Source organism: Canis lupus, chromosome 11 (assembly GCF_048164855.1).
Source record: "Canis lupus baileyi chromosome 11, mCanLup2.hap1, whole genome shotgun sequence".
NCBI classification, from domain to species: Eukaryota; Metazoa; Chordata; class Mammalia; order Carnivora; family Canidae; genus Canis; species Canis lupus.
In genome coordinates, this window is record NC_132848.1 from 68,622,720 (window position 1) to 68,636,474 (window position 13,755).

Here is a 13,755-nt window from a genome sequence, read left to right on the forward strand (position 1 = left end):
CGGTGTCACCCGGTCCCCGTCCCCCCTCCCCGGAGGTGACATCTTGCCCCCCTCCACCCCCACCCCTGCGCCGCCCGACAGTGTAATGAGGCAAGAAACTAGGAAGGCGACCAGATTTCAAATGTTCTTTCTTTTACCCCCCCCACCCTGCCCTCCCCTGCCCTCTCCTCCCCTCTCCTCTACTCCTTCTCCCTTGCATTTAGATTCGCGCAGAAAAACCTCTATTTTCTTCTAATCCAGAACTGGATAACTTGGTAAGAGCGGACCCCTCAGTCCCCAGCTCCCCCATCCCTGCTCCCCCCTCCCCCAAGCACCCCAGCTTTGCTGCAAGAGCACCCCCCCCTCCACCCAGGTCTCTAGACGGGTCTTCCCGTAGCTGTGAGGTGGCTGCACACGTTTCGGGCCCGGACAAGTGGCCCCGGGACAGGATCCCCGGGAAATAAATAAATTCATCCCGAGAGGGGCCGGGCGAGCCGGCGCTGGGGGGAAACGCGAGCTTTTGTTTTTTATGACAGCCGGGCAGCGCGGCTCTAATCAGCGCGGGGATTTATCTCCGGGCCTGTCAGCGTGTGTGCTTAAACTTTGCGGACTTCCCAGCCCTCAGAGTCGTGCCCCAAGGGCGGCCACCGGCCAAGAGCCCCCCAAAACCACCCGTGCACCCTAAAGGTGTGCAGAACCGCAGCAGAAAGTTTGCAGCCGCGTGAAAAGCCACACTTAGGGGCGGGGAGGGCAGGGGGGCAGTATTTGGAATATTTTCCGTGCACTGCTTACCTGGAAACCCCCAGGCCAGGGATGTGGTCCTTTCAGGTGGGGTGGGGGGCAGTGGGGCTGAGAAGGGGGGAAGAGCCATGGGGGAGGAGAGTGTTTATGATCCCCACTTAGATGCTCTGTTGTTGTTTTAGCTATTTTTTTCTCCTAAAGAAATATAAACCTCTAGATGGTACCCAGTCGCTGCTATTAAGTTTTAGTGTTATTGCCATAAATCAAAATAACTCTATTTAACTGGTGTGTGTGTGTGTGCGTGTGTGTGTGTGTGTGTGTGTGCAGTGTAGGCTGGAGATGCTAGAGCTGTGACAGCCAATTTTCTGCAAACTAGGAATAGGGTGCTCATTCTTTTTGTATCTTTGCAGATGATTCAAGCCATACAAGTATTAAGGTTTCATCTGTTGGAATTAGAGAAGGTAATTCCTCTAGCCTCTTTTCCTGTGGCTTTCTCCTCACCCCCCAAACTTGAGGGGGGTGGGGTAGGGTGGGGTGGGGGGAGCAGGGTTCTGAATGGCTGAAGTTCAGGCTTCTGAGACATTTGCATAAATGTCTTTCTTTCTGGTAATTAGTGTCAAGGCCAATCTTAGCGTCCATTTCTCTTTGCAGTTTAATTACAATTTCAGCCACTAAAACCGGCATCTCAAATGCCCTAGCCTTGCATTCATTCTTAATACTTTGCTGGCTTTGTATAAATAGTTACAATTCTAGGCATCTCTCTTGATGTTTAGAATGCTGTTGTGAGTCTGCTTCACAGGTTATACCTTTGTGATCTCTTCTCTTCCTCTTCCCCCTTTTCTTTGCTACCTCTGGGTGGGTGGGTGGGTGGGTGGGGGAGTTTTGTTTAGTTTTAGTGAGTTTCTGGAAGACAGTCTGAGAGCAGCGGCAGGTCAGACACAGAGGAGAGGCGGAGGGAGGAGGAGTGGGCAGGGAGTCTGGAGGAGGTGGTGGGGGAGGCACATTAAACCTTTTGCAGAGACAAAGCAGAGTTGATAGTTGTGTCAATTTCTCGAATCTGTGAATCCTGCACACACCCCACCTTCACACTCAAGAAAGGGTGTGGGCTAACATGATTTTGCTAGCTGTTCTATAAATCTCAGCAATAAAAACTTAATGCATTGTAATTCAAACTAACATTAAATTGCAAGCACACTGGGGTTTCTTGTGAGTTTTTGCATGTCAGGGATGCCCTAGGCCTGTAAGAGACCGCTCCACTTACACCTAAATATTTTGAAGCATTCTTTTTTCCTTTTATTTTTTTTTAATACAGTTTGATCCTTTTTTTTTTTCTTTTGTGGCTGTAGGTGTTTTTCATATCATGAGTACCGGCAAGTTGATTTTCTCCTATTTTTTTTAAAACTATCCTAAAATATGCTTCTTGTGTGTAGAATCCCTAATTACAAATATTATAGGGACCTGGGCTGTCAGACAGATATTCTGTGCCACCACAGTACTGGGAAAACGTGAATTATAGGCATACATCTATATTCACATTTTCCCTTAGACTCATTGGAAAAGAACTTATGATAAAGTAAGTGGATGAAATTAAATAGTTTACCTTAAATGTCACCCACGCGGGTCACCTCTCTAATGGCCACAGCCCTGGGAGCAGATGAATTTAACACGGGTGTTGAATATGTTGTAGCCTGTGAATCATCTTGTCACTGTCAATTTTCTGGGATATCTCTATTTTGCAAGAAAAGAAAGTTATTCCTAATTCTGGATGCGTCTGGGGGTCTCTGGAGGACAATTGCTCTGTGTTTCCCTATTTGGAAGTTTGGATCTCACAAGGGGGGTGGTTTGCACTTGTCAATGTCATTTATGCACTCCTGATTATATTTCCATTTTTTTATTTCTGTCATAATGTAGGTACACGAATTATGTGACAATTTCTGCCACCGGTATATTAGCTGTTTGAAAGGGAAAATGCCTATCGATTTGGTGATAGACGATAGAGAAGGAGGATCAAAATCAGACAGTGAAGATATAACAAGATCAGCAAATCTAACCGACCAGGTATGCGCTTTTCAATTTCAACGTCCCTAGGAAAAAAAAAAAAAATCTGTATGCATATTGCTTGCTGGGTCACTACCACCTCCTTTTATTATTTGCATATGATTAAGTCCCTTTTAGATACATTTCCATCGAAATGAAAATTTTTGAATAATGTGGCTATTATTGCTTCATTAAGGCTGGCTCTGGGATTCGACCTGGAGAGATGAGCTTGTAAAAGCTTTGCCTGCAAACTTGACCTGTTTCTTGTCGCTTTTAATTTTTGTCTTTATTTTATTTACCCTCTATAATAATGGGAGTGTTAACTGCCAGTGACCGCCTCTGATTGTAGGGCTTTGTTCTGGAGCATTTTTTCCCCCTTCTATTTCGAAGAAAAGAAAAGTGTAGGGTCTGCTTATTTCTTATTTTATTAGGAATAAACCCAAGATAGGTGGTCTAAGAGAGACAGCGAGGGTTTGAAATCTAGCAAATGCTGGCTATTTTCTCCCTGTCTATACGGTTCATTAGCCTGTCTTGTCAGTTTTCCTCGGCCGAACGCTTCTAGACCTCACTGAACATTGCTTTGTGCAGTGCTCGCTGCAAGCTCGCCCATTTTATTGTACTTAATAGAAAAAATAAGACCAGGCCGAGGTTATAAAAACAGATAAATATGGACGTTTCTCCTCCTCCTTGCCACTCATCCTCCAGCTGGTACGTGCACTGGGCCCTCTGGGTTGGCAGCTTTTGGAAGTGTCAGCGTCAGGGGCACCCCGGCGACTCCCTTGGTGTGGCGGTGGGGGACCTCGCGCCGCCTTGGCTCTCAACTGCCGGCCTTTGCTCGCTTCGCCCCCTCCTCTCTGGTCCTCCCTCCAGGCCCTTCTTCCGCTGCGTTGCTAAGTGGGGACGACTTTTATTTGGAGTTGCTGGGGGGATTTCTCTCCCTCTCTCACCCTGACACCGCTGTTTGCTCCCAGTCTCTCTCTCTCTCCCTCCCTCCCTCCCTCCCTTTCTCTCTCTCTCTCTCTCTCTCTCTCTCTCTCTCTCTCTCTCTCTCTCCCTTTCTGTCTCTCTCTCTCTCTCTCTCCCTCCCCTGTCGCTGCGTCTCTGGATTGGCCCAGAGAAGTTGCAAAAATGCAATGAAAGTGAAAACCTGAGGAGCGGGTGAGATGAACCGGGCTCAGGACAGCTCTCCGCAGCGAATTGCTGCAAGGCGAATAGAGACTTGGGTTGCGGGTCTCTCTGGCCTCTCCCTACACTAGCGAAGGCCTAGGGTTGTTTCTCTTTCTGACTCGGCACGTGAGTTCCGTCTTGGGGGGAGAGATCAGCCTGCCTTTGTTAAGCCAGAAGACAGCCAGGCCGGCAGAGTTTTCCTTTGCAAGCCCTGCCCTGATCACTGTTGGCTGGCGGCTGTCTTGTGGAGGGCTCGCAGGAGGGCCCGGCTCCTGGGTCTTGGTGTCATCCTAAAGTTTTCTTGTCTCAACATCACCCTCTTAAAATAAATTCCCAGCTTGGATTTCTCTCGGTAATCCCGCGACAGAGGCCGAATCCTTCCTTTCCCCCAGAGCGGTGGGAGGCAGGCAGAGCTGAGCTTTAAAAACACCAGCGCGCTGGTTCTTTGCTATGATTTGGCAAGTTGCAAACTTTCGGCAGTGTAGACGGGTGCACGGGCCGGGCGGTCGGCGCAGCCCCTGTGCGGCCCGGCTGAGGTGGGAAAGCTGCGGGCGGCCCGGCCCGGCCCGGCCCCGGCCCCGCGGGCTGCCGGCCTCCCTCCCGCCCGGCTCACCCGCCAGCCCTCGCCCCGGAGCTGTTCAATGCAGATTCCGCCGAGGAACCCTCGGGTAGCTGCTGTTGAATAAAAATTGTAATCCAACAAGCCTAACTAGAAAATGGGATTCTAAGAGCTCCGGAGTGCTGGGTACATAAAGCTATTTGAGCAAATTACAAGAATCGCTTAGGGGCACGAATGAAATCAACACTTTAATTGCCTCCAAAATGAAGATTTATACCCCATTTTCTCAACGAATCATTATTTTATTAAAGTCAAAGATAAAGGACCAAAGCTATGGGTTTTATTTGGGGAGGGGGGCGGGCGACACACACACATACACACAAAACTGATATCACGCCTGTTGAGTTTTCCCTCTGCTCCTGCGGGGAAACTTTGGTCGCTCGGCCACCTTATTCTGAGCTGGGCAGGCTGGTAGGCAGCTGCGTGGATGGAAATTCGCATCCGGCCCTCCTCCGCCCCCAACAAGGGAGAGGTGCCCGGCCCGCCCCCACGGCCAGCTGGTGGGCTTCGCAGCTCCGGCCGAGCTCGTGGCGCTGTAGGCCCAGGCTCGTGGGCGCCTCGTGTGACCCCTGCAGCCCCGCTGGGGCTCGGTCGGGAGGGCCCCAACCCCAAGGTCGTCCTTCCCGATGGCGCGATTCCCGGGAGCCAGGAGCCCGCGGGCCTGGCCTCTCTCTGTACCTGGGAGCGCAGAGCGCAGAGTGCGGGGAACCCAGCCCCACACCCGGAGAGGGGTCCCCTGCTCTGGGAGAGGCGTGGGGGAGCACAGAGAGGCCGGGCAACCAGGGCCTCCCGCTGGGCACAGTTTGCAGGTCCCTGGGGGAGCGCTGGACACCCCCCCCCAAAGCTCGGCCTGGCCACCTGTCTGCGAATGCGGCCCGGCCAGCTTGCACCCCTGCAGAGGGTGCGCTCCGGGACTGGATGCTTCAGGTGTGGTGCGAGCGCTGGTCCTCGTTAGCTCATTAACCCCGCTGTCTCTAGGGCCTGCTGGCGGCACGGTGTATTTTATTTTACTTTTATCCTGGGAGGGCGCGAAGGCTGCCACCGGCGCTGGGACCTAGGATCCACGACTTTGATACCCGCCGGTTTCCCGGAGGGCTAAGTCGGCGGATACCCATGTGGCCTTGTAGTGATGCTTGCTTTTCTTTTTTTTTTTCTTTTTCTTTTTTTTTAAATTTTTATCAGATTAAGACACCAGTAGAAGGCGTAATCTCGTTTATCCCCCTACCTCGGTGTCCCCCTCCACTCCCAGACCCCGAGGAGCCAGGCCTGAGTCCCCTCCCGGGCGCCCTCTCCCGACCGCCTGGCTCCCAGCTCAGCCCGCACGCTTGTGATGCCCCGGACAGCGGGGGACAGCGAGGGCCTGGGGTGGGGGGGACCCGGGCCTGGGCTGGGGCTGGGGCTGGGTGCACCCCGGGAGCCGAGCGGAGAGGAGCAGGGGTGCCAGGCGTCGAGGCAAGGGTTGGGCTGGCTGTCAGTGCGGGAGGGAAGCGGGGACGCCTGTTGGGGGGGCTCAGGATGGTACTGGGGGCATCAGGAGGGGTTAGGAGGCCAAGGACCTGGCCGCCCAGGCGTTAGACTTTAGGACGCGCTCCCAGGAGGAGCGGGGAATGGAGTCTTCCTCCCCAGGGCCCTATGCTGCTCGCCACTCCTTGAATCTAAGCATTTTCCACCCCAAGAACCGGTCCGGAGAGTGGGGAGACAGGGGTGAAGAGTCTTGGGGCCCCTAGGCTGCCAAGGAGGTGGGCACGCCTGCTGGGGGGAGCGCACGGACTAGCTGGGCCTGTGCTCGGGCTTCCCACAAGCAGCGGAGGCAAAAGAAATGGTCCCCTTGGATTACAATTTTTATTCAACAGCAGCTCTCCGGGGGGTCCTCAGCTGAATCTGCATTTAACAGCTCTTGGGCGAGGGCTGACGGGCTGCACAGGGCGCCCTGTTGCATGTTAATCCAGATTTGTGCCTGACATCTGGGGAGAGTAATGTGGCTCAAGGAGATGGAACCAGAAAGCCACGCACGCCAGGCAGGTTAAATGCCAAGTGCTGCTAAACTCCCAGGGGAGGAGGATCGGCCTCCGGGGCTGCGCGGCCCAGGCTGGAGAGCGCCAGGCCCGGGGCCTCGGGGATCCGGGGCAGCCTTGGGCCAGTGAGCTTCGGTTCCCAAGTGGGCTACGAAAACCCTGGTGGCGATTGTTTTATCTTAGATGTTGTTTCTAAAGCATCTTTTGAGTTAAAAATTCTGAAAACTGAACTTGGACTTGACTGAAAACGCCCCCTCCCTGCAAAGTGGGGTAGGGATGCATGCAAGGGAGATTTAAGCTTTCTCTTTTGGGGAGGTGTCATGGTAAGGAACGGGGATGAGAGAGAGGGCAAGGGACAGCCTAGCGTCCTTGATGAATTGAATCTGCTGCTTCAGAAAAAAAATAGATGAGGCCATTGGATATTTACTAATACTAGAAATGCAGGCAATTTGTTTTCATCCAATAAGAAAACTGGCCACAAACAGCAAGAGACAGGAAGAGGGTCCCTTTGTCAGGTAGTTTGTTTCTAAATGCTTACACATGGACACATCTTATTTAAATTGTAAATACTTCACAGGGTCCCAATTAATGCCTTTGTCTTGGAAACTCTCAGTCCACCTCCTGACATCGATGGGGGTCTTAGATTCATCTGACTTTACTTTTTGATTGTTGTAATGGGTCATGTGTTGTACTCTTAATTCCTTTTCTTTTTTTTTTTTTTAAATATGTGAAGGGAAATTATGGCAAGATTCTCTTTAATGATTAAATAATAAGGTGTTGACTGCTTGTCACTACATTGGCTAATTGGGACGTTCATTCTAGGCCCTTATGGCTTAGTATCCTTGGAATTAAAACTTAGTTGTTTACCAGGTGTGTTTTTATTGTTGCTTTCTGATTGGCTTTGGAAATTTTTAATTCCAGGATAGTTAACATACAGTGTTATATTAGTTTCAGGTGTATGATACAGTGGTTCAACGGTTCCGTACATTACTCAGTGTGCATCAAGGTAAATGTGCGCTTAATCTGATTGGCTTTTAGCGTGTTATCTGTGTGTGAATTTCAGAGTAGGGATGTATTTATTCCTAATAGGGGCACTTAAAGAACATGTTAGGAAAAGCAAGAGAGGGGTATATGCAGATGGGGCGTGATCAATTACGTTGTTAAATGTCTGTAAATCTAAATGCTAATAGTAGAAAAGTTATTCCCTTTTGGTGGCGCGTCTCTGTCTGTCTGTCTGTCTGTCTCTCAAGTGGAAGTCACTAGTGCAAGTTCCATGGTTAATGGGAAGGGATGATGCTAATGCTGCTTTGTAGAAGTAAAGCCGTAACAGTAACTATTGTTCAGTGATTTAACTAGCTCTGCAGCAATAGGTCACTCAAATAGCAATCTCTCTCCCACCAGAATGACTCCATTGCTCATGATTTGGAAATATATGGAGTGGTTGTGTGCACTGTTGCTATCGGTCCTAACTTAGAGACTTTTATTAGGAAACATGGAGAAGCTTACATAGTAGAGGAAGAAGAGTAGGAGAAGGAAGAAAAAATGGATTAACATATGGGCACTGCTTTCCAAAAAGTAACAGATATCATGCTGTAATTGCCCAACTTTGAAAATAAACACATTTTAAATCATTATATTTTCAAACCCTTGCATGTTTAAATGTTAAAATGTTTGTCATGGTCCGAAAGATTTAAAACACAGCTGTTGCTGGGTGAGGGAAGGAAAATTATGCGGAAAAAAAAAAAAAACAACCCTCCGTATTCTTAAAAACAAAGACTATTTGTGGCCCCACAGTAGAAACAGGCTTATTAAGGTCAAGCAGATGGGCTAAAATATTGCCACGAGACCTACTGCAGTAAAACTAGCTTACCTTCCCTCGCAGGTAGACGGGGAGAAACTGTGAAGAACGCATAACAAGTTTTATTAAGACACTTGTCATAAATGAAAATATTGTCAACAAGACTTCAAATGAAGTATTTTTGTATTGGCGATGTTATGCCTTCCATTGCAATAACAATATTTTCTTATGAAACGTAAATATGTCAAACAAATGTGAAATGCTTAAGTTTTAATAAATGATCATTTAATCATCAAACGCAACCCAAGTATGTATACAGAAACTTTTAAAGGAAAGTCGGCGTGCTGCCAAATTCCTATAGAGACTAGCAGGGAAATGATCAAAAAATGAACAGAAAATAAGACTTCCTGTAAGAAGGTCTATAATTCAACATTATTTGACTCCACTGTCAGGGAAATAGTTGAAGGATAGTAAACTGATACCATTCTCATTCATTTTTGTTACACAGTCTTAAATGTTTGCAGTTGTAGCATTTTACATGGCCTTTTTCAGATTATGATATCTGTCATATTTGTATCAAAGTATTACTTGCATTTATATTATAATCGAAACAATTTTTTTGGTCATTTCTCCTGAGTGCAAAAATTTAATTCGGTATTTAAAAATTACATCAAGACTAGAAAGTATTCTTTTACAGATAAAGAAATAAAAATAAAATACACGTGACTCTGTATTTGATAGTTGTACAGATGTCAGACTCACAGGTTTTCAAAATCCCAAGTAAAACAACACTGCTGTAAATCACGTAGGGCTTGGTGTTCTTACTCAGCAGGACCCATCAGGATATAATAAAGTTAGAGTCTGGAACACAAAATACAGTCTTCCAAATTTGAATTTTAATACTAATTCCAAAATTAGACTTTTGGAATCCAGTAAGAATTTGAATATTTTGTTATCCTTAATATTTGTGAATAAACCTTGCATGTGTAAAATCAGTTTGGGAAAATTCAAGCAGATAAGTGTGTGTGTACGTAGTGTAAAAATATCCTTCATTGAAAATGCCATGATTTCAGGGGTATAGGAATTTGCCACAGCTTTTTCGAGTCTTAAACAACCTCTTCAGGAAGTATACCTATGTTGGGCAAATTGCTGTATTTCCCACACTTGCAAATTTGACATTTTAATAAATGGTGCAAAGAATGCCGTGTGAAATAAGCAAGAATATAGTCATTTAAAAATTTGTCACTAGAATCCAATTTCAATCAATTTAATGCATTCATGTGTGCAGAATTAAAGCAATTGGCAACACTTTACTAGACTCTCTCTGAACACTCCCCCCCACCCAAAATAGCATTTCTTAATCTAAGAAATATATTCTTATTAAGGGAGAACACAAGAGTGCAAATCTTCTGAGCTTGTTTTATATTCCTGGACTTCTTGGTTAAGAATTCCTAAAATTGTCTACAGCATACATTAAAAGTTTATTCTCTGATGGAAAAAAGCTTAATTCTACATTTATTGAATTATATACCTATTGTTCCTTGGCATCATGAGTATATACAGTTAAATGCAAGTTATAGCCTGAACTAAGTGATTAACTCTCTTCAAGATATGAAATAATCCTGCTATGACTTTTCCATGGCATATGCACCACTGTGTATGCCATAAACCAATGGAGGATAAATAAATTGTGAAAATAAATTCTATATTATTTATAATCCTCAAAAACACATTTCTATAATTGATTCTCCCGTTGGTACTTTTCGTGACTCTATTTACAAGCAACAGGATTTATAATCATGAGATAAAGAACCTTTATCTCATGTGGGAAACGTCACGGTTCTTTAAAAAACCTAAATGAAATCATAGTTTACCTCAGAAAGGAAGGGCTGTTACTATTAATAAGTCTACTAAGTAGTACTCTGAAAATCGCCATGACTTTTTATGAGTTTACCAAGCTTAAGCAACAGTTTTAGTCTCGCTACTTTTTTTTTTTTTTCGTTTTGACACGATACAGAGTCCTACATTTTACAATGGATTTCAACATACGTTATTTTGACTCATTTAGAAGATTGTGGTAGGTAGGTAATTAACATTTTGAGCGATGTTAGAATGATTCCCGGACAACACATGACTTGGGATTAATCGTCACTGATGAATTCTCATTTCTCTAGCTTTTTCCCTTATACTTTACCAACACCACGTGGTTGCCTGTTTATTATTAGTTTTTAAAAATCTTGGTTGGTGGATATTATTTAGCAAAGGAGGGCTCTGGTTCTTTCTTCCTAATCACTTGTTTCCCACTGTTTGGTAAGATCGCCTAGGCCTGAGATTTGAACTTGAACTAGCTTGCTGGGTCTCATTTCCCTATTTGAGCACCTTGTGGGCTATTACCCACACGTGGGTTTATTTTCCTGCAAAGATGAAAAATGTTACTCACTTTAGAACAGGAACGAGTAGAGAACCAAAGTCATCAAATACTCCCAGCCTGTGCTTTACAATTAGGAGAAAAACTGAAAACTGTTGTTCTTGTTTGCCTTCCCTAGGGCTCTGAATACTTGATATAAAGATTCATATCAGCCCTTTTGTGTTCTTCCTCTTAAGGCCTAAATGTTTATTTTCAGTGACTGTATTCTTAACGGATAGTCCATATTTGTTCCCAGACCTCCACGATTTGCATTTTATTCTGCATTTGCATTCACATTATGTCCCATAGAAACTCTTTCAAGTGAAGTGAGTTTATGACTATTATGAAACTGTGGAAAATGAAGTTTATAATGAAATCGACACAGTCATCAAAAGGGACAATGAAGGGAGCAATTTGATGCAAACCCAGAGTTTTCTTATGCCATCCCAACTTGTGAAAGGCTTATCTCTCTTTCTTAAAAAAATATTAGAAGCTGAATGAATAAGAATTTCTCCGACAATAAAACTCCTCCTAATGTCTCCATAACTATTTGGATGTGTTCTCGAACATTAACTTAATTTGATAGACAAGCTATAATTAACTGTGACCTATAGTGTTTTCTGTTATTCAGAGACTATTCCTTAGCGATTTGAAAACTTAATTTCCAACTAAATGGTGTACAATGTCTGACGTTCTAAAGGCCTACTTATACCATTTACAAGAAGTGGAAATAGTTCGTGTGTCTCTGGGGCTTCAAAGGGAGACTCTTTGAGGGTGGGGACTCACAATTTTTACAATGTAAAATCCTAGCAAACTAGTGCAGGTGGGCTTTGGGGGTGGGGAGATTTTTTTTTTTTTTTTTTTTTTTTTTTAAGCAGCCTTCCTTTCTATTCATTGCAATGTTACAAGTTATTTACAGGGAAGAAAAAAACAAAAAACAAAAAACAAAACAAAACTACTGTGTTTCATGAGACAAAAACTCATACATGACATTTTAAGTCTAGTTATTTTATTGACCATGAAAACCAGTCGTGTAGGGAGAGAATTAAAAATTGCGGCAAATAGGTAGGATGCCGCGATCAGGATAGAAACGTTAGTGGTAAAATTAAATTGGGTATTTTGGGCTTAGTTGAAACATTGACTTGAAATTTCCCGCCAGATCTGAAATTGTTTTAAAACCCCTGCTTCAGAATATGTTAGTGTAAGAACTTTGTGATAATTCCCCCACTGAACATTACTTTCATTTGAAATTGCTCATTCATAAGAGACTCAGTCTCATGAGTAGCCACCCTGCCCTTCACTCTTGAACAGTTCAGATAAGCATATTATTTATTTACAGTCTATCGTATCCATTATTTATGGGAAATATGCTATAAGTGTACAGAGCATATGGAATTTATCTTTGAGAGATATAGGTGGTATCTCCACCCAAAGTGGCATAACCCTAAGTAGATAATAGGGTTGCTTGCCCTCGGTGTGCAGAGAAGGATCATCTCTTAGAGCATCATTACGTGTTTGCATGTCATAATTCCAGATGCAAATGCATTTTTCCATTTTCATTTTAATTGTCAGAGTTTCCTTGGCTCTAGCTTCTGCTGAAGAGAATCAGGAGTTTTACATTCTGAATTGGTCTTGGTGATAAATTCATATGTTTGAGGACAAAAAAAAAAGATACTGAGCAGCAGATACATTAACCCCTTCATTTCTTTCAGTGTGCTTCTTTGTCCCTTGACGTGTTTACAATTTTTTTGAAGAATTTTGTCCATGAAATTTTAACACTACTTGTGGACTTGGTGGCTTGGCCTATTGTTTCGCCACATTTGGGGATTTTGTAAGCTGTGTGCAATAACAGAATCAACAAGAAAAATCTCAGACTCATTGTGTCCTGCACTTCCTTGCGGAGAATAATAGAGACATCTAGACTGCGCTTGTTCTATGCATATCAAGTGTATTGTTGGTGTTCAAGTATTTTTTATTCTGATAATTATTCAAAGCCAGTAACAATCTGCATTTGAGCGAGTATAAACATTTTTATTCTGGAATTTGGAATTTGCAGCAACTCAATTTTATTTTCCAAATTACCCTGCCATTTCAATTAGGTGCATTGTTCTTCACTCTTCTGTTTCGACATTCTGAAGGTTTGCTTGCCACCCTAATAGTGAGTTGTTTGAGTGTTTAATATTTATTGAGGGCATGTAAAGAACGTGCCAATAGAAAAAGAGGAGAATAAAACATTAAGAAATCAATTATGAGGCTTTTCTTCACTTGTAGTATACTTCTAATACTCTACATACTCGATAACTGCTAAAATAGTATGAACAACCTCAGAATAATAGCCTTGGATATGGCTGAAGAATGGCATTCTGATGAACTGGAATCCCTTAAAAAGTGAACCAACAGCAAAACGTGGGCTCCTGCTTCTTGAATCCACAACCACCTTGGTTGATCTCTCAGTTAAGAGACTCGAAAGAGAGAGAACTTGGCCATTCTAAGAATCAGAATTGTAAATGAAATATCAAAATGCCTTGAGAAAGGCCTTTCTGGGGATTTTACCAAAGATAAATACTGCAGGAAGGGGAGAGAGAGAGAGCGAGAGCTCAAGGATTCAAAAATCCTTGAAGAATGACAGATACTTTGAAAACACAATTTGGTTGAAAATATAAAAAGCTGGAAGTGCTTCTGAAAAAAAAAAAAGAAAACACAGGGAAATCAGAGAATACCCTCTAGCTAATAGTGGAGATCAGCGGTAAATATAAATTTCCGTGATTCTTTTGTTCAACGTATAACGCTATGAGGTAGTAAGAAGAAAACAAGAGTACACCTTGGCTGAGTGTTTGTTTTTTGTTTTTTTTTTTCCTTCTCACATCAAAACTGTGGATTCTCTGATTTGAGAGTTTAGAAGTAGAAGAGATTTCCGGAACACTTGAGAAAGAGCAATTAAGCGTGCTGATTGTAACTTTTAGCCACACCGCGTTCCCAGGCAGGGAGTGTT

General features: G+C 44.2%; 1 protein-coding gene across 3 annotated transcripts in view; it reads left to right on the forward strand.

The window, feature by feature from the left end:
• MEIS1 (Meis homeobox 1) overlaps positions 1-13,755 on the forward strand; it is a 136,011-nt gene that overhangs the window by 5,502 nt on the left and 116,754 nt on the right. For all 3 annotated transcript variants that reach the window (XM_072768636.1, XM_072768637.1, XM_072768635.1), the window contains exons 4-6: positions 204-254; positions 1,131-1,181; positions 2,632-2,778. In XM_072768636.1, coding sequence (XP_072624737.1) covers positions 204-254; positions 1,131-1,181; positions 2,632-2,778 — 249 coding nt within the window. The remainder of the gene's footprint in view (positions 1-203; positions 255-1,130; positions 1,182-2,631; positions 2,779-13,755) is intronic.